Source organism: Aspergillus chevalieri, chromosome 5 (assembly GCF_016861735.1).
Source record: "Aspergillus chevalieri M1 DNA, chromosome 5, nearly complete sequence".
Classification (NCBI taxonomy): domain Eukaryota; kingdom Fungi; phylum Ascomycota; class Eurotiomycetes; order Eurotiales; family Aspergillaceae; genus Aspergillus; species Aspergillus chevalieri.
The window spans coordinates 3,664,026-3,682,422 of NC_057366.1; the positions used below are offsets into that span (position 1 = coordinate 3,664,026).

An 18,397-nucleotide genomic window follows, 5' to 3' on the forward strand; every position below is an offset into this window, starting at 1 on the left:
TAACACCGCACAGATAACGCAAATCGGCGGGGTAAATTCCTTATCGCCGTCTAACATGGTTGAGTCGAGATCGGATTATGTCGATATCACCGGCTTTTACTTGGGGAATCGATCCAGAAAGTATCGAACGCTCTGCGAGACTCGATGTTCTGAATATATGCATCGCGAGTATACAAACTCGAGACTAAGACAATGGAATGTTGCAAATGGCGTATTCAAGCGACGGCTATGTCAGCAATATAGTGACACGTGACTGGGATGACTTTCCCGAGCAATTGATCATTCAACGATAAAATAGAAGGGAGAGATAGAGGGAAGATTGTCAAGGATAAAAGGCGGCACTTGTTGAAGTTCAAAGTGTCGTCAACTATCGCTACAGAACTTCGTGACTCGCGCTCTCATACATCTCCGAGCCCAACAAGAAATCCTCGATTTCAAGATGGCCAATGTACTGTTAGTTGGATGCGGCGGCATTGGCACCATTGCCGCTCTGAACTTGCAAACAGGAGGCAAGGCCCGAGTAACGACCGTCTTGCGCTCCAACTACGACCATGTGAAGCAACATGGATTCCACATTCGATCTCTTGACCATGGAGTCGTCGAATCATTCCGCCCGGATATTAGTATGCCTTTACCTCCTTCATGTTCTCTTGAAGATGCTAATAGATAGTCCGCAATGCCGTGCCAAACGTGTCCGAGGAGGATATTGAGCCTTACAGATATATTGTTTGCACTACCAAGAATATAGCCGACATTCCACCCAGCTTGTCCGATCTTATCCGCCCAGCGGTGACCCCGGGGTACTCGGTTATAGTGCTGATACAGAACGGACTGAACATTGAGAAGCCTATTCTGGACGCATTTCCGCAGAACATTGTCCTGTCTAGTGTGAGCTTTTGCGGATCCCACGAAGTCGGAACAGGACAGATTGTCCACGAAGATCACGATCGAGCATTCATTGGAGCTTTCGACAACCCAAATCTAGATGCACAGGTTCAGAAAGACGCGGCAAAGGAGTTTGTGGAGATATACAAGGCTGGAGGCAAATGTAGTCCCGAATACCAGCCTGACGTCGGCTGGACGCGCTGGCGGAAGTTGTTATACAATGCCTGCTTGAACTCAATCTGCGCCGTTACCGATCTTGATACAGGCCGTATGCAGCTGGCGGATGGGGCCATTGACAATCTTGTTCGACCGGCGATGCAAGAGATCCGGGCAGCTGCCAAAGCATACGGTCACGACCTCCCGGAGGAGTTGGTGGAGGCAATGATCCGGATGGACCCAATCGCGATGTACAACCCGCCGAGTATGCAGGTCGATCTCCGCAAACGCCGGTATTGCGAGTTCGAGACGGTTGTAGGGGAGCCGCTGCGGGCTGGACTGGCGCGAGGGGTTCCTATGCCGGTTCTTACGGTCATGTATCATATCCTGCGTGCTGTGCAATGGAAGACGAAGGAGCGGAATGGGTTAGTTACAATCCCTGAGCCAGAGGACCACAGTGTCAAGCGATAGAGTTCATGATCTCTTTTACATATATAACCTTGGAGAATGCAGAGAAAGAAATGTCATTCATATTAGTTTCATCGTATTTCCAACATTCAAGTCGAAATGAAATCACTGAGGAATATATCAGGGAAAAAAAAAAAAAAAACCACGGTAAATGATATCGTTATGCTAGATCACTCGAGAAATCGCCCTCCGGACATCTCCAGCTCAAGGTCATACGCGGGTTGGAACTCGCAGTAGTGTGCCTCCTGAGATTCGCCATGAGTAACCGATAATGGAACGGGAAAATTGAAAAACATACCGGCTCACTGGTCATCTGAAATGTATACTCGGATACCTTATCATCAATGATCTGCTTGGGAATACCAGCTGCGGCAGCTGCATCAACCTTGAGCTGTATCTCACAGCTCCTCTCAGCCAAGGTGAAAAGATACGCGGCTTCGTCTACTGTTTGACCAACTGTTAAAAGCCCGTGGTTTTTGAGGATAAGGAGCTTGCCCTTTGGTCCAAGGGCTTTGGCCAGGCGCTCTCCTTCCTCCGGATCAAACACGACACCGCCAAACTCGGGATAAACCGCCTGTGCCTCGCCATGGAACATGGTCACATCTTGGTTGATCATGTCCAAGGGGCGGGCAAAGGTCGACCATGCTTTGCCGTTGACCGAATGCGTGTGACACGCCGCATTGACATGAGGATATTTGCGGTGTAAATGGCCGTGGATCTGGAATCCTGCCGCGTTGGCTGGTCGTTTCATGTTCCCACCTACAGGCTCGCCGTTATGGTTGAGCAGAATGAGATCCGACACTTTGACCAGGCTGAAGTGGACTCCTAGTCTATGTTGAAATTAGCTCTGTTGATCCTGATAAGTGAAGAAAGCAACTTACGGATTAGTCCAGAAGCAGTCTAAATGCTCGGGATCACGCAGAGAGATATGGCCGGCCATTCCCTCGCCATATCCGTTACGGCCGAAAACCCGAAACGCGCCGGCCATGTGCTCTAGCATCCATCGTCGCCTCTTGTCGATGGATGTGAATGAGGGGATCCCGGGCAGAGGAACTCCCTGCGAGATGGCTTGAACAGCATGGGACGTTTCGGGCTTGTCGTTTTTATCTTGAGACGTATTTGTCAATGGCGCAATAGTAGTCGTGGCGGACATAATGGGTGGCGATGTTGGTGGTACGGCATGAAGTCGAAATGGGGTTGCAGATTTATAATTTCCTTATCTGATTGCAATCATGTGACTGGAATGAGCTGCCGCATTCGTATGATATCGCAGCTGCGATAAACGCCAATGGCAGCCAATCAGGTTTAGAAAAACGAAGTATACAAACCAAGAAGACAATATCGCATAGCAGCCGTTATAAGCCAGCACAGTGCTGTTCTCAGTAACAGACGGAGTGCCTCTATTCTACTTTCAATTCAACCTCCTAATTATTCTACAACGAACGACCCCGAAGCCGGTGTAAAAAACACCATGAAGAGAAGGATCCTACCTCCGTTATTACTCCTGCCGATGGACAAGTCGTCGACGCATCTCTCCAAACTCAGCGATGGATTAAAACTCGCCATGCTCAAATGTTACTTCTTGGGGGCACGATTGGCACGGAGATGTTTGCTGGCACTGGTGAAGCATTGGCAATTGCTGGACCGGCTCCGCTACTGGGCGTGTACATCGTCATCTGCATTCTCGTATACGGCGTTATCACGGCCACCAGTGAAATGTCCACGTATTTACCCGTACCGGGATGCTCAATGGCTTACTATGCCAATAGGTTTGTGTCACGCAGCTTATGGTTCGCCCTGGGGTGGCTGTACTTCTACTCGTTCGCCATTCTTGTCGCGTACGAGATCATGGCGGCTGGTCTAGTTTGACTACTGGCCAAACAATATCAACATTGCAGTATGAATTTTGATAAATGCTGTTGGTGGTCATTGTGCTTCGTCTATGTCCAGTTGGAGTATACGGGGAGACTGAGTTCTCGTTCGCCTCTCTCAAGGCCTTTATGATCCTCGGTCTGCTGGTGTTGTCTATGGTACTCTTCTTTGGTGGTGGCCCGACTCATCAGCGCCTGGACTTTCATTACTGGAAGTATCCCGGTCTTGCCAAAGGATATCTTGTGCCAGGAGCAGCAGGCCGGTTGTGTGGTGTTTTATATGTCGCTTGCTTCTCGGTCCTCTCATTCAACTTGGCCCCGGAATTACTGGTGATCGCAGCCGGCGAGATGCATAATCCACCAAAAAACCTTCCTAAAGCCACAAAGCGCTATTTTTACCGATTGCTTATCTTTTATATTTTTGGTGTACTCGTCATTGGTCTTATCTGCAATAGCGACGCCCCGGTCTGCTCAGTGGGGAGGCTGGAGGAGCCGCATCTACGCCATTAAAGAAGCCAGTATAAAAGGGCTTGATAGCGTGATAAATGCCGTTATCATCACGTTGGCCTGGTCGTCGGCAAACTCGTTTCTGTACATGTCGAGCCAGTCCCTTTATTCCCTTGCAGTGGCCGGTAACACTCCACAAATCTTCCTCGCTGCAGTGGATGGGGTGCTCCGCACTGGGCTGTCCTGGATAGCTGCGTGCTGGGCTTGCTGGTGATTCTGGACTGCGGAAATGAAGCCAGTCAAGTGTTTAACTGGTTGATCAACCTGACAAACACTGCCGGATTCACCTCATGGGTATGCTGCAGTACCACCTACACACGGTTCCGCATGGCCTGCCAAGCACAATATCGATCACGCTTTCAGCCGTACCTCGTCTGGCTGGCCATGTGCGTGTTTGTTATCCGGTTGCTTTGCAATGGGTTCTCCGTCTTCGTTATGGGGAATTGGTCCGTGTCAACGTTTTTGCCATCTTATATCTGTATAACTACCCGTGTTTCTGGGTATATATTTTGCGCATCGGATATATGCTCATGATGAGTCGTGGGTCCGACATCCATGTAGCATAGACTTGCATACTGGCCTCCCTGAAGTAGAGGCCGACAGTCCGAAAGAAAAAACAACTCGTACATGGTGGCGGCGGATACAGACAATTTGGGATTGATCGTATAGGCAGGTATTGGTGGAATAGAATGAATTTGCTTCTGCTTTGTATGTTATGTCCAATTCGAATCTAAATTCTACTGATTCATGATACTTTATCACCACTGTAACCCTAAGAAATCAAACGCTCCAGATGAATTCACAGTTTCGCCAAACGGCCGTCCGCCTGCAGCAAAGAAAGATGACCCAGATTGATATCCTGAATGGACCGGCATCTGCTCCTATTAGCACGTTCTAAATATATTCGGACATTCAACATACCCCATGAACTTCATCGTATGACGGAACTCTTCTAGCAGAATCTTCAAGGCAATATCGACGCCAGCCTCTCCGTTGTACTACAAACTGTCAGTCGTAGCCACCATGATAGAGAAATAGACGCACAGCTAAACCCCAGATGGGGATACGTCCAACGAAACATATAGATGCACCAAGGGCCAACGCTTTGAAAATATCCGCTCCTGACCGAATGCCACCGTCGATGGCAAGGGGAATCCTTCCTCTCGCTACGGGGCCACACTCACGGAGCGCGTCGAGTGTTGCGGGCTGGCCGTCGAGTTGGCGGCCGCCGTGGTTGGAAATGATCACCCCGTCAACTTTGTGCTCGATGGCGAGTTGGACATCTTCCGCCGTCGAAACTGTTGTTATTAGCATAAAATCCTTTATGCATGAGGTAAGGAGAGATACGAACCACCCTTCAGCCAGATTTCCATTTTAGTCGTCCTTCGTAGCCACGGGACTATCTTGTCCCATCGAATGCTCGCGTCTGCCAAATATACTTCAATTCAAGAACTTCTTTAACCAAATGTGCATGATAACCTACCATAACCAGCAGCGTATGTGGCCATCAGATCATCAGTTGCTCCTTGAAGACTGGGAAACTCGATGTGACTGGGAAACGCCCATTTGTTTCGTTGTTCATTGCGTCGGCTTCCGATTACAGGCAGGTCGACACTAACAAATAGCGCCTTGTATCCGGCCGCTGATAAAGTCAGCTCTCTCGCACAAATGGTTGGATAAGTTCTAGCACGTACTCTCAGCTCGTTGGATAATGCGCCGCGTAACTTCGATATCTTTGAAGAATGACACCTGCATCGCATACGGATTCCCCGAGCTTTGCGCGATTACTTCTTCGGGGCTGGTGGTGGACCATGTAGACAGACACATTGCGATGCCATTGCGAGAAGCAGCGCGCGACGTGCCAGCTTCTGCGTGGAAATGGGCGAGGCGATGGGCAGCAGCGGGCGCGAATCCAAGAGGAAAAGATATCTGAAAACACACTATTAGACGCTCCATGAGTAATTGAATTGGTCCGGCATTAGAACCTTCGTTTTGAAGATCTCTGTAGTGGTATCTACTTCCTCAACATCGCGTAGCACTCGCGGGCGCAGTTTGTATCGAGCAAAGGCATTCTCATTGTCGCGCAGGCTATAGGTAATGAGCGATTGAAATGATTTCTTTCAGAACGAACGCATACCTAACCATCTCACCGGCCCCTTCATTGAAATAGTCTGTGGCGGTTAGACATCAGTTTTACATGGTATCAGGTATATACAGACATCGGTAAAGCTGGGGAAGCTTCTTCTCAGCCTCATCCTGGATGTCTTTGATAGTGAGAGGCAGGTCGGCGGGTGTCGAGTTGGCCATGGTGCTGAATACGTGCAATGTGCAAAGGTGTCTCGAGAAGAACATATGACGGCCGTTTATTAAATAAAACTGATATCACACAGTAATAACCATGAGCGATAACTCAGATGGCCATGATATGAGTTGTGTGCTACATGATCTGCTCTTTCTTCGAATCCTTATCAGGGCTGACTTTCCCTTTCTGTGGCGTTGAGAAACCGAAGCAAGTCACCCCAGTCACATGACTTTTGCAACACAGCTGGATTAGCCTCAGATATGGTAAGAAGTTGCATTGCATTATCGGGTGAGGCACGATAAGGCCATTTCCGTGGAGGGAGAGAATGGACTGCCTGTGGTCTCTTCATGCTGCGCCGGACGTACTGGGTTGAACCGATTTGCAGAGAGATAAAACGAGGAAAAGTAAAAATAGCAAAAAAGAAGCATGAAAAGTGAACATGTTTTGAAAAGTCAACAACGTGAAATGGTTTTAGTACAAGTGTCGTCATGAATGCTCGAGAGCGATATATATCGGCACATACTCTTGCTGAGAATGATCGTGGCATGCAGCAATTTCATTTCATCATTAATAAACTACACACTAACTAACAACATTGACCGGAGCTGTCTCATGTTGCTCTACCTCCAACTGCTTCTCCGTCTTTAATCCCTGTTGCGGCTGAAAACCAATGTCTGGGATGATACCTGCGCGGTCAAGGCAGTTACGAGCGCGCACATATGGATCCAGTTTCCAGTAGTTGGCGCTCAGTTGCTCTGCTAGCTCGTCCCGTCGTGCCTTGCTAGTCTTAAGCTGCTCGTTGTCCTTGGTCGCAGTGGCTGTGATCCATGACGATGTCGTGGTCAAGAGCTCTCTGACAATATCCCGTCGCTCGTCCTCGAGAGCCTCCCGTGTGGTGGTGTCATCCATCCTCTTGTTCTCGTTTTGCTCTGGCTCAATGTACTTGTACTCCCAGTCCTCCGGCCCACCGAGCTCCTTGAAAATTCTCTCTCGTGGGATGTAAGTTTCCAGATCCTTGACGGACTTGGTGAACTGGATCTTGGAAACAATGACGGGGTCCATCCATCCCTTGATGAGTTTCCAGATACCTGGACCAATGGTTAGCCTGCTATTTTATGTTCATGACAGGAAAAAACAAACCGGAGAAAATCCATGGTGCATTGTGGATTAGCAAGACCCCGAGACATTCGGGATAGTTGGCTTCGAAACAGCGGATGATGAACTTCACGGGCGGGTACTCCTGCACATGTAGTTAGCCTTGTTCATGTCACTTAGCAAGAGGCTTGACCTACCATGTTCGAGAGGGAAAAGCCTGTCATGTCGAAAACAACCGTCTACAAGAGAAAGTCAGCCGGAAGACCTTGGAAAGAGAAATGCCTGTACATACAGCAGTTTCCACTGGTTGCCGCAACAGAAGTCGGACCGATTCGATCACATTGACAATGTACCGATTCAGTACTTCTTCGCTTTGCTCCCCCGGCTTGTGCAGGCGCACTCGAATCACCACAATGGGCCGACCGACCTTGTCCACACCGTGAAGGAAGCATTTGCCCATGCGACTCTGCGCCAGGAAGCTGCTACCTTCCTTTTGCTCACTTGGGTTCGCCGTGTTCTGTTCCTGTTTCAATGCATGGAGCTCGCCATTCACCAGCACCTCATCTACCCGCATTTCTTTCACTCGCCATTCGACTGCAGCCACCATCATTGCGAAAGCGTTGCACACATCCCACTTGCGGGCCCGGAGGTATCGGAGCATCAGGACGTCGGGATTCTCATTCTTGAAGCTGGTCAAGAAACCTTGGTGGAGTTCGTCGGTGGTCATGTTGGCCAAGGCTTGCCTGATGGCCTTGATTTGCGTGGCATCCAACCCCGTCTCTTGGAGGCTCTGGGTCAATTGTGATGAGTCGGCACGAGTCGAAGCGGTGCTGGCGCGGCCGGAACCATTGCCGTCGGTGCCCGAGATGGATTGCTTGCGTTGCGGTGGCCCTTCTACGCCGGAGGCCTCCAAGGCCTTCAGGAGTATTGTCCAGAGCTGCTGCAATTTGGCCTCCTGCTCCGTGGAGAGGTTTCCGATGTATCCCGACGGGGTGTTAGTCGATGCCATTGTGCGTTGATTGTGTGTAGTTTAAGAGAATAAAACACGCAAAGTCTCAATTGACCAACCCCACATCCTGACCGGCGGCGTCGACTTTAAAAATGTATGCTCGCGACTGATCTACATCTCGCGGTGACGAAAGCGAGCATGGCTTCCCCGCCTGCTCCTGTAGATCCATATCAAGACTCCCCGCAGAGATGGACCAACATCCTCGGTTTCATATCTGGGGAACAAGGCCAGTGATTGGCGTTCCGAAATGTGGGAGGTGCGAGGACCGTTCAGGGGGCTGCGTTCAAAAATCGGGCGCCCCACACCTTCCCCAGATCTCCAGAGTTAGAACCCGATGTTCCTCGGCGAAAGGATCCTGTCGCGATGGTGACTGAATCCGGCAATTCTTCTTAGGATTTTCCTGTTTCTTTCCATGACGAAGATCGTGACGACAGATTGCCCAGAGTATATACGATGAAACGGTCCTCTCATCATATGCTCCGAGCAGACGCGAACCTGGCGACGAGAATGTCCGAAATCTCGGTTATTCCCAAAACTGGGTCTACCGAAGGTTAGCCACCCTCGCGCCAATCATACCGAAGCGAATTGGGGAATGCTTGCGAGTGTCTCAGATGTCACAAATACGGAAGTTTCTATTTTTGCGTCGACAATTGGCCAATTCTGGGCACGTGCACCACACGCGACCAGCCCCTCTCTTCTAGGCACTCGTAACGGCCGTCGAATCCATCGCCCAAATGGCTCGTGATTCCGACGTGCAAGTAGCACCGATTGAATGTCGGACGAGCTCATTAGCAGCAGTCTGCGAGTTCTGCTGGATGGGAGAATTATTGTCGTATGAACCTAACGGAGGCGACAATTATCTGCTGGCATGGCTGATTACTTGCACAAGATCCCTCGTCGCGAAATCTCGACTCCGTTTTTCAGGTCAGTCCGACAACACCAACCAACCAACCGGCTACGGATCTGAGCGTCAAGCCACAGGGACTCCTCCGTTAATGAGCTTCGCCCTTGTGGAAGCAGGTGATACGTACAGCGAAGACAAAGTTGTTGAGACAGGTCGCATGACTCACTTTACCATGCTTAAAGGAACTGTTAACTCCAACGGCATGGATGAGGTGAACGTGGATTGCATTGAAGATACCTTTCTCGGGCAGGTAGCCCAAACATTTTCAACTCATTGCACTATGACTTGTTCCAAATGCTATGCTTGTCGAAGGCAGTTACGTCCTGTAATCTAAGGGCCGAGCAGGATACGCTGGTCGTTCGTAGACATTTGAGATGAGTGCTTCGTATGCGACTAGTGAGTCACCAAGTAATATAATTTACTAGTTACTGCGATTACGATTTAAGCAGACAACACTACTACCAACGCACTACCAAAATCAGTACCCAAGGAAAACACGTCTTTTTCACGCGTCATTTGGCCGATAGGGGCCTCTAGACACCTATAAACCACCATGGAGGCACAGGAACTCTGTGGTGGTGGTATATCGCACGCGTCACCCCCCGGAGTGGACAACGTGGCCTCCCAGTTCGCGGAAACAGAAGATATGCCAGTCACCCCAACGCCAATCCGTTGGCGATCCGGAAACATGATGCAACCTGAATTCAATGAAGGTAGCATGGAGAGTGCGAGCATGGATGAAAATGAGGGCCAGGAACACTGGCAAACCAGAGGATCCAGCAGGGCCCCTAGCCGGGCCCCCAGCCGGGCCAGTGAGGCCAGAAGCGGAATCAGGCAACGAAAGAGTCTACAAAAGACATTGATTGGGAGGCCAAAGCATCAAACCTCTTTACTAGATGTGAGCAAACACGCCCAGGTGTTGGTGGGTGCTTTGGAAGCAGCCCAGAACCAACAACAAGAAATGTTTCAAATGGTCCAGGAACAGGTACAGGCACACCTAGCAGAGAAGCTGTCCAACTGGAGAGCAGAACAGCAGGTTCATGAAGGACTCTATCTAGAGCGGGTCACAAAGCTGGAACTGGAAGTTAGCAAGCTTCGCACAGAGCTCACAGAGGCCCAGAACACTATCCAACGAATCAAACCAGTGAAGCAAGACACACCAACAACAACCAATGCCCAATCCAGCCAAACGAACCAACACAATAGCGGCAAGGTCCCCAAGATAAGGGAAGCAACAAGCCAAAAGTCAAGGCAACAACCCACATTTGCAGACCTAGCTACACTGCTTTCCACTAGACCTGGTGTAACGGGCTAGGCCCGAAAGGCACCTCGAACCATAAATGGTAGTAGTAGTAGTGTGTGTGTGTGTGTCTCTATTTAACGTCGAGGGTCGGGTCTTTCCACGCCTCCACGGCTCCTTGGGAGCCTCGGAAGCGGAAAAGCCCTGGTCCCGGTGCGGGACATACGACGGGCAGATCGGAACTGCCTATCTCCTAGCTAAACTACCATCTATCATCTAAATACAGGTAGCTCCCCGCGCGGGGAGCTGCTTGGGTTTTCACAGCTGTTAAAAGCAATCTAGGCATCTTCGAGTTTTCTTGATATGGAAACAAGGAGAAGTGAGAAGAAGAGGGGGGGAAGAAGGGGAAGAGGAGGGGAAGGAGGAAAGGAGAGGAGGGAACCAGAGGTAAGCCCTAGAGGTTCCCAACTTTGACACATTTAGCATCTTAATGGCGTTTACAGATGGCAGTATAGAAATGTGATCTATCCAGCCAATCTGCATATGCAGTGAAACCGGTCTTTTTGGTGAGGATATCCACTACTCGTTGTTGGCCCCAAGGATGTGCCGCTGCTTTGCGACCCTCTCGGCAGAAATAGAAGTGGGAGGGCTCTTTTCTGCGGCCACATGAGCATGTCAGTAGGGCCTCATCATGTTTAAAACGTTCATGGTACTCTGCAAAGTCACCATGACCGCTCCTGGCTGCTAGGAGGCGACCCAGAGCTGCTCGGGGAAGATGGAGCTCCAGTGGCCGCTTCTCTATTCCTATACCAAGGTCCTTATATCGTTTGGGGGCCTTCTCTGCCCAGAATTGTGCAAAGCATTGCCAGTGCACTGTCTGGGCTGCCCGCTTGGCGGCTGCTATTGAGGCAGGTGGTAGAGGGAACTCAAAGGGAGCATGGCAGCCCAACTTGGCCTCCTTATCCGCCTCTTCATTTCCTTTGATGCCTGTGTGTCCAGGGACCCATTTCACCTGTACTGTGCCTGATTGTATGCCAGGTGCTCTGGGGCAGTGTGGCCAAATCTGGGCGGCTTTTTGGAAGTTCATGAATGTTGATTGACTTGATCCTTTGGGTTGGCCTTGGAGTTGCTGTACTGCTTCCAAGTTGTCTAGGCAGATGTATATGTCTGTTGCGTATCGGGTTCTGGGGTCTTTGAGGGCCGCCTGTAGGCCAAGCAGGGCCGCGTGGGCCTCTGCATCAAATACCTCCTGGTTGGGGAGCTTCCTGTGCCCACAGAGGATCTTGATCGTACTGGTGCCCCAGTAGCCTACCCAGCCAGCGCCTGCAGCAGTGTCCTCCTTTTCTTTGGACCCATCTGTGTATATGACCATTGCTGAAGGTGGGATGCTCTCTAGCCACTTTTTAAACGCTTCTTTGGACTGTGTCTTCGGAATTGCAATTGGCCGCTCTTTGGGCTCTGGATTTATATCCCAGGGGCTCATCAGTAGTGGATCTATCTGTTCAACGAGATGGATGTTTGCCGGGTCGATGGCCCGGCGGTAGACTGCGACACGATCCGCAAAATATCCAAATTATACATATCCAAATCCGCAAATTTGCGGATTTGGATAGCATTTGACATCCTCATATCCGTGCGGATATGGATTTGGATAGCATTTGCTATCCGCATGTGGATTTGGATATCCATGTGGATATGTAAACAGTGCAAATTTGACGAATCTGTGTCTACATAATTTATGCGATCCTTGGCAGTATTAAATGGTATTGTAGTTGTAAGAAAGTCTACTGGTTGAATAATTCACATTTGTTGATATTGGATCGAAGAGAACTTTTGTCATAACTCAATTTATTGTAATTCTTCTAATAGGAACTAGTATCTATCAATTTCAAAGCCAGCTGGCATCTTTGGCTGTTTCCGAACTCTTCTTGAACGTGCCTGCATACTACTCTTTTCTTCTGGTATATTAGGTAGAGGATGATCACCATCATCATCATCAAGCTCATGGTCTATCTCATCCCTTGGCTCAGAAGAAATGCTTCTGCGTCGTTTCCCTAGGGCATGCTCACTAGGTGCTGCAGGCTGTGAGTTATATAGTATATCATCTTCCTCATTGTCGCTTATTGGTTCCAAATCTTCCTGGGGCTGAGAGAGGGCTTTTTCCTCCTCAATGCCTGTAATTTCACCAGCTGAGAGATACTCTTTTATCAAATCTAGCTCCTCTTGTTTAATCTCAAACTTTGATGTGCACATATACATCATCAGATCCTTGATTGTATCAGATTTGAGGTTTCCTCGACGATAATGACAGATATCACGAGCAGAGTTAAAGAGGCGCTCAACACCAGCACCACTAGCTGGGATAGAAAGGATATCCCGAGCAAGGCTTGATAGTGCTGGAAATTCAAGCTCATGCTCTTTCCAGAAGAGTCTTGGAGGAGTATAAACAAGACCTGCTATTAGTGTTAGTCATAATCATCCAAGACATAAAATAAGCACTGACCTCTCTCTAGATATTGTGTAAGCTCATCATTATTCTTTCTTGTTTGTGAATGCTGAGATCTGGGGGTTGTAGAGTTAAGTAGCATCTCAAGCTCAGAAGTAGGGCTTGTAGATGGTTGATGCATTGGCAGTATGTGCTTATCAGAAAGCTGCTTTTTATACCGCTCAAGATAGTTGTCAAGGCTATTGCGGTATCGTGCACAATAGTCAATTGTATCATCCTCCCAATCCTTAGTGGAAAAGAACTGAAGCTTGTTTGATGGAGCCATAATTGTGCTAATTGCGAAGATATCACCATGGAGCTCATTATCTGTATTACCATAGTAATCAGAGAGCTTAGACCGCGCTGCTTCTAGTGCATCAAGCATTGTCTTCTTCCAGGGGACTTTCTTGCGCTGAAGCTGCTGTATAGATGCCTCAAGGTGGTCAAACAGCTTATTGTAAATGCCAAAGATCAGATGAACAGTAACATCCTTTGTCTTTGAAAGGGCAGTGGTGAATTGAAAGAAAGGCTGGGTAACCCAAAGAAGATACTCAATTTGGCGCCATTCCTCCTTATTGAGCTTGAAATGGAGATATTGATGCATCATACAGTATTCATCGAAAATAGGCTGCAGTTGTTTGGCACGGCGAAGCATCAAAAATGTAGAATTCCAGCGTGTACGAACATCTTGGTAAGGAACAAGCTTTGGCTGTTTGGTCTGAAGATCTAGGAATGCTTCCCGGCGCTGTGGACTTGCATTGATAAAGATAGCAAGGCTCCGAACCTTTCAATACTGTTAGTAGTTATTAGATATTAGGGTAGAGGATAAGAGCATATTATACCTTGTTTAATGTGTCTGCAATCTCCTTTGTCTGATATCTTGTATGAAGGGAGTGTGTACATGCATCTGACCATTCTGTCTCTGTTGTATCGTTGACTGGGTTTGCTTTCATTTTCCCAAGGAGCTGATTCAAGCTCAGCTGAATAACATGTGCAATGCATGGAACCCGGATAATAATGGTATCACTATTAAGATTTTGTGCCTGAACAGATGCTTGAATGCTTGACATCATGGTGTTATTGTTCGATGCATTATCAGTTGTGATTGATAGCACACGGTCAGTGACATTATGCTCCTGGAGAATATTGAAGAGGACTGAGCTTAGATTACTGCCAGTATGGGTTCCATAAAGCGGCTCAAAGCCAAGAAGGATCTCACAGTAGTTCCATTCCTGATCAATAAAATAGCCAGTGATTGCCATAAATGCTTGGCAAAAGGGAGATGTCCAGCAGTCAAGTGCAATTGAAAGCTTCCCTCCTGGTGGAAGCCTCTGGAGCAGCTTTTGTTGTCGTTCTTTAACCATTGTGTGTAGATGGCGTCGAATAGTTGTGGTGGAAGGGATATCTGGTCTTGATGGGGCAAGCTGTGCAAGTTCAACAAGGTCCTTAAATTCAGGATGCTCAACAATACGGAAGGGAAGCCGTGCAATAGTGATGAAATTAAGCAGCTTTTCCATCCATAGATCTGGGGTAAACACTCTCTTGGCGGATAAATGTGACTAGAAATTATTAACATTATTAGTGTTCTTAAAGTAAGAAAAAGAATTATATCAGCACTTAGCCTTACTGAGTCCTGTAGAAGCTGATCAACACCTCGCTTTCTTGGTATTAGACTGCGACAGCCAGATCCTTTGAGGTGTGCTTGCATTGGAGATGATCCTGCACGGCGATGATGTGGGTGAACAAGGATATTATGGCAGCGTTTACACATGACCTTTGGCTCGCCAGTCTTTTCATGTGCAACTTGTTCAAATTGCTCCCAGCATTTGGATGATTTTCTACCATCCCAATGTATTGTATTCCTCACCTCCCTCTTTGATCCAAAGTCTGTTTTTAACCACCATTCAACAAAGTTGGTTTTTGCCATATTGCTGTAAAGAATCCAATTCTGGCGGAATTTAGGACCAACCCGAGCAAGAGTATCAGGAGCACGAGGTCGTGGTGGTGGAAAAGTGAAGTCTGAATCAGGTGCAGAAAGGATGGTTTGCTGACTATCAGAGAATGGTTGTATAATGTCTGATTGAAGAAAGTCAGAATCATAGAAAGAATCAGAAAACTGAGATTGTTGGTTTTGTGACATATTGAAAAATGTGTAAATAGGAAACTATCACTGAGCAAAATGTGAGGGACTCACAGAAAGATTTAAACATGGCTTCAGGGGACATTGACTATTGCAGGGAGTTACATGTAGAGTAGATAGATCTATTATTATGGAGTACCGCTCTATATTATGATAGGTTTAAATGAACACTAGTGCAGATATGATATGGATATCCTTGGATTATCCGCATGATATCCATTAATTATCCATGTAGATCCGCAAAGTTCACGATAAAATCATCAAGTTCCCATTTTCTTGATTTTCCAACAATTACATATTGAACTATATGGACTAGGCATTGGAAATATATAAAAATCAGCTCCTGCTACTGCTTGATATCTTATTCAGGCAAATGTTCCCCTAAATCAATCTTCATGAGAGTAGTTCTCTTGGTAGAGGATACACCTGCACACTCCAGCAGTAAATATATATTTTCACCTGTAACACCCAAGGTCAGCTTTTAATATCTAAATCATTAGTAGCTACCACCACTTCGCCTGTAATTTGAGATACTAGAATTACTTCAAATGCAGAGGGTCTAATATACCTAAGCATTTTCAAAAATTTCATAAGGAGGACAATGGAAAAGTGCCAACTGATCCTATTACAATCAGAACAGGCGTAAATAACTGATATTTACGAATCTGAATCAGCGAGTTATGCATCACATGACAGCCTGAATGTAGTTAATTTAGCGAGAATTGTGCAAATGCGGATACCATGCGGATATCCGCATCCTATCCACGCGGATTTGGATGTGGATAGCAAAGTGGTATCCGCGGATGAGGATATGTCGCAGTCTATGCGACACTATCATCCTGAACTAGAGACGAAGTTGGAAACTGATGCATCAGATGGGGTAGTAGCTGGAGTGCTCTCCCAGAAGCATGGAGATCTCTGGCACCCGGTGGCTTACTACTCCAAGAGCATGTCTGTGTCACAACCTGGCTTCTCTCGTGTCGTACCTAGGGTTCTAGCTAGTTGTATTTCGAGACTGGACACTTACCCTAAGTGTCTCCCAAGTAATCGTATGCTCAATGCCCCTCCGGGTCCGGTCCGGTATGTCGTATGCGTTGATGGGTATATCGCCCCCTCCAGGCTCCGTAAGATAATCAACAAGTAGAAACGGTAAAGGTAATCGAATGGAGAAACAAGGCCAACCGAGTACGTATACTGGGTTGTTGGTTAAGTGCGGACGAGTCAGAAACTAGAAGGTAACCAATGCTGATTGACTTGTATTGATCGCGAAGAACTAAGCTAAGTACATGAATGAGTGTTCTTATATATCCTCCCTTTTCCTGGTATGATGTTTTCATAGTATACTTGTATACCTATACCAGGCTGATGGTATAACATCCGTCTTGTATATTAGTATACTCCTTGCATATCACGTGAAACACGTGATCATCAGGTGCCAACACGCCGAATATCAATTTGATCCCTGTTCCTTCTTGCATATTCTCCATGAGCTGTTATCCAATGAGCCTGTCTTAACTCTGTATCATCACGTGAGGCTGATACAGTGAGTTCTGTAACAGTCTGATGCTGAGCGCAACTATGAGATCCATGACAAGGAGATGCTAGCCATCATCCGTGCACTGCAGGAGTGGTGAACTGAGCTAGAAGGACTGCAACTCTGAGAGCGTTTCAACATATATACTGACCATCGCCGCTCTGGAATACTTCATGACTACTAAGAAGTTGAACGCCCGACAAGCCCGGTGGGCTGAGTTCCTTTCCCGGTTTTACTTCTTAATCCGTTACCGCCCTGGCCGAGAGAATACTCTAGCTGATGCCCTATACCCTATACCCTAGTAGCAATTCCCATCCTGCCCCCGATCGGTTTTCTCTAATCCTCATTGGTCCGTTCGTCCCGTCTCCGGTCCCACCCCTTCGTCCCGTCCGTCCGTCGATCCGTCGATCTCGATCTGTTTGTCCGGTTATTAAGACGCTGCGAGCTCCCCTTCTCTTCTTTCCCTTTTTCCTTCCTGTCCCCGATATATAGATATAGATATAGATATATATATATATATATCTATAGATATTATACACATCCACATCCACATCCACAAACCCATACCCATACCCATACCCATACACATAAACGGTGAGTGCTCATCGAACCCAATCGAACACCGGCAACAACCTGAAAACCTGAAAAGAAAGAAGGAAGGACCGAGAACGAAAGAGGATGGACCTCTTCCTCTACAACGACACCCATCGCCTGTGGATCTGTGGTCCCTGTGGATTCGCCGTGCGGCCCGCCCATCTCGCCGCCCACCTGGCCAACCGCCATCCCAAGCATCCCTCCGCGGCCACCCCGGCCCTCCGCCGGGCCGCCTGTGCCCTGATGCTCAAGCGGCCCTGCTGGGACCCCGCGCGGGAGCCTGACCGTCCGGTCCCGCCGCCCCCGGCCCCGGGGAGTCCACCGGTCCCGGGGCTCCCCGTCCACCCGGGCTATCGCTGCCCCCACCCCGACTGTGCCTACATCGTGTGCAATCCTGAGAGCCTCCTGCGGCACCGGACCCGGATCCATGCGGACCGTCGACCCCGGGGCCGACAGCCCCCGGCCAGCCAGGTGTCCCCGCTGCCCCCGTATCGGACCGTCAGCTGTCAGCGCTTCTTCCCATCCGGTGCCGGCAGCGGTTTCTTCCAGGTCACCCCACCCGCGCACACGGAGCGGGCCCGCCAGGCAGCCACCATGGGTGAGGTGGAGTTCATCCGGAGGCAGGTGGCCGGGGCCCTCGCCGAGGACGCGGCGGCGGCGGAGGCCGGGGCCCAGCGGGTGCCGGACCCGGATGCCAAAGCGCCCACCGAGATATCCCCCTGGCTGGAGCTCACCCGGTGGCCCGAGTTCCTGCATGGGCATGCCTTCACAGCGGTGGCCCCGCTGGCTGCGCCACCAGATCCCACGGCTGAGCCCCTTCTGACAGTGTTCAGCGCCAGCGTCGAGCGGCTGATCGAGGCGGCCTACCAGTCCATCAAGACGCGGCGGATCAACGAGTTTGACCAGGTGAGTCGGCAAGCAAGCGAGAAATATACATATATTGGCACTCCCACACCACATGCACTCCCACACCACATGCGCGCACGTGCACACCCATATGCCATATGCATGTAGAGAGGGAGAGATATATATATATATATGTGCGTGTGCATGTGTGTGTGTATACTATGTATATCGATCTATATCTCTCCGTCTATACATCGATTTGTATGGATGATAATATCCAACGGATGGCTAACCCTGTTCAATCCGGTCCACCAGATCCGAATCAACAGCTTCCTGCAACGGCCACGGGTGTGGGACCGGC

At 48.8% G+C, this 18,397-nt stretch overlaps 8 protein-coding genes across 8 annotated transcripts; 5 read left to right on the forward strand and 3 right to left on the reverse strand.

The window, feature by feature from the left end:
* Positions 1–439: 439 nt before the first annotated feature.
* ACHE_51295S (ketopantoate reductase family protein) lies at positions 440–1,512 on the forward strand (the record flags this gene model as incomplete). Its single annotated transcript, XM_043281107.1, has 2 exons — positions 440–623; positions 671–1,512. The coding sequence occupies 2 exons, from the start codon at positions 440–442 to the stop codon at positions 1,510–1,512; spliced, it is 1,026 nt and encodes a 341-aa protein (XP_043138619.1).
* Positions 1,513–1,679: 167 nt separating this feature from the next.
* ACHE_51296A (uncharacterized protein) lies at positions 1,680–2,662 on the reverse strand (the record flags this gene model as incomplete). The annotated part of the gene is made up of 3 exons (XM_043281108.1): positions 1,680–1,754; positions 1,808–2,339; positions 2,391–2,662. 3 exons carry the CDS (start codon positions 2,660–2,662, stop codon positions 1,680–1,682), a joined length of 879 nt encoding a protein of 292 aa, XP_043138620.1.
* Positions 2,663–3,081: 419 nt separating this feature from the next.
* On the forward strand, positions 3,082–3,378 carry ACHE_51297S (uncharacterized protein; the record flags this gene model as incomplete). Its single annotated transcript, XM_043281110.1, has 2 exons — positions 3,082–3,233; positions 3,279–3,378. 2 exons carry the CDS (start codon positions 3,082–3,084, stop codon positions 3,376–3,378), a joined length of 252 nt encoding a protein of 83 aa, XP_043138621.1.
* A 1,308-nt stretch (positions 3,379–4,686) lies between these two features.
* Positions 4,687–6,194, reverse strand: ACHE_51298A (alpha-hydroxy acid oxidase; the record flags this gene model as incomplete). Its single annotated transcript, XM_043281111.1, has 9 exons — positions 4,687–4,762; positions 4,809–4,885; positions 4,932–5,185; positions 5,239–5,313; positions 5,371–5,529; positions 5,582–5,816; positions 5,873–5,975; positions 6,025–6,058; positions 6,107–6,194. 9 exons carry the CDS (start codon positions 6,192–6,194, stop codon positions 4,687–4,689), a joined length of 1,101 nt encoding a protein of 366 aa, XP_043138622.1.
* A 577-nt stretch (positions 6,195–6,771) lies between these two features.
* On the reverse strand, positions 6,772–8,293 carry ACHE_51299A (CRAL-TRIO domain-containing protein; the record flags this gene model as incomplete). Its single annotated transcript, XM_043281112.1, has 4 exons — positions 6,772–7,277; positions 7,330–7,429; positions 7,482–7,523; positions 7,577–8,293. 4 exons carry the CDS (start codon positions 8,291–8,293, stop codon positions 6,772–6,774), a joined length of 1,365 nt encoding a protein of 454 aa, XP_043138623.1.
* A 734-nt stretch (positions 8,294–9,027) lies between these two features.
* On the forward strand, positions 9,028–9,531 carry ACHE_51300S (uncharacterized protein; the record flags this gene model as incomplete). Its single annotated transcript, XM_043281113.1, has 1 exon — positions 9,028–9,531. One exon carries the CDS (start codon positions 9,028–9,030, stop codon positions 9,529–9,531), a length of 504 nt encoding a protein of 167 aa, XP_043138624.1.
* A 219-nt stretch (positions 9,532–9,750) lies between these two features.
* Positions 9,751–10,512, forward strand: ACHE_51301S (uncharacterized protein; the record flags this gene model as incomplete). The annotated part of the gene is made up of 1 exon (XM_043281114.1): positions 9,751–10,512. The coding sequence occupies one exon, from the start codon at positions 9,751–9,753 to the stop codon at positions 10,510–10,512; it is 762 nt and encodes a 253-aa protein (XP_043138625.1).
* Positions 10,513–17,274: 6,762 nt separating this feature from the next.
* Positions 17,275–18,204, forward strand: ACHE_51302S (uncharacterized protein; the record flags this gene model as incomplete). The annotated part of the gene is made up of 1 exon (XM_043281115.1): positions 17,275–18,204. The coding sequence occupies one exon, from the start codon at positions 17,275–17,277 to the stop codon at positions 18,202–18,204; it is 930 nt and encodes a 309-aa protein (XP_043138626.1).
* Positions 18,205–18,397: the final 193 nt, after the last annotated feature.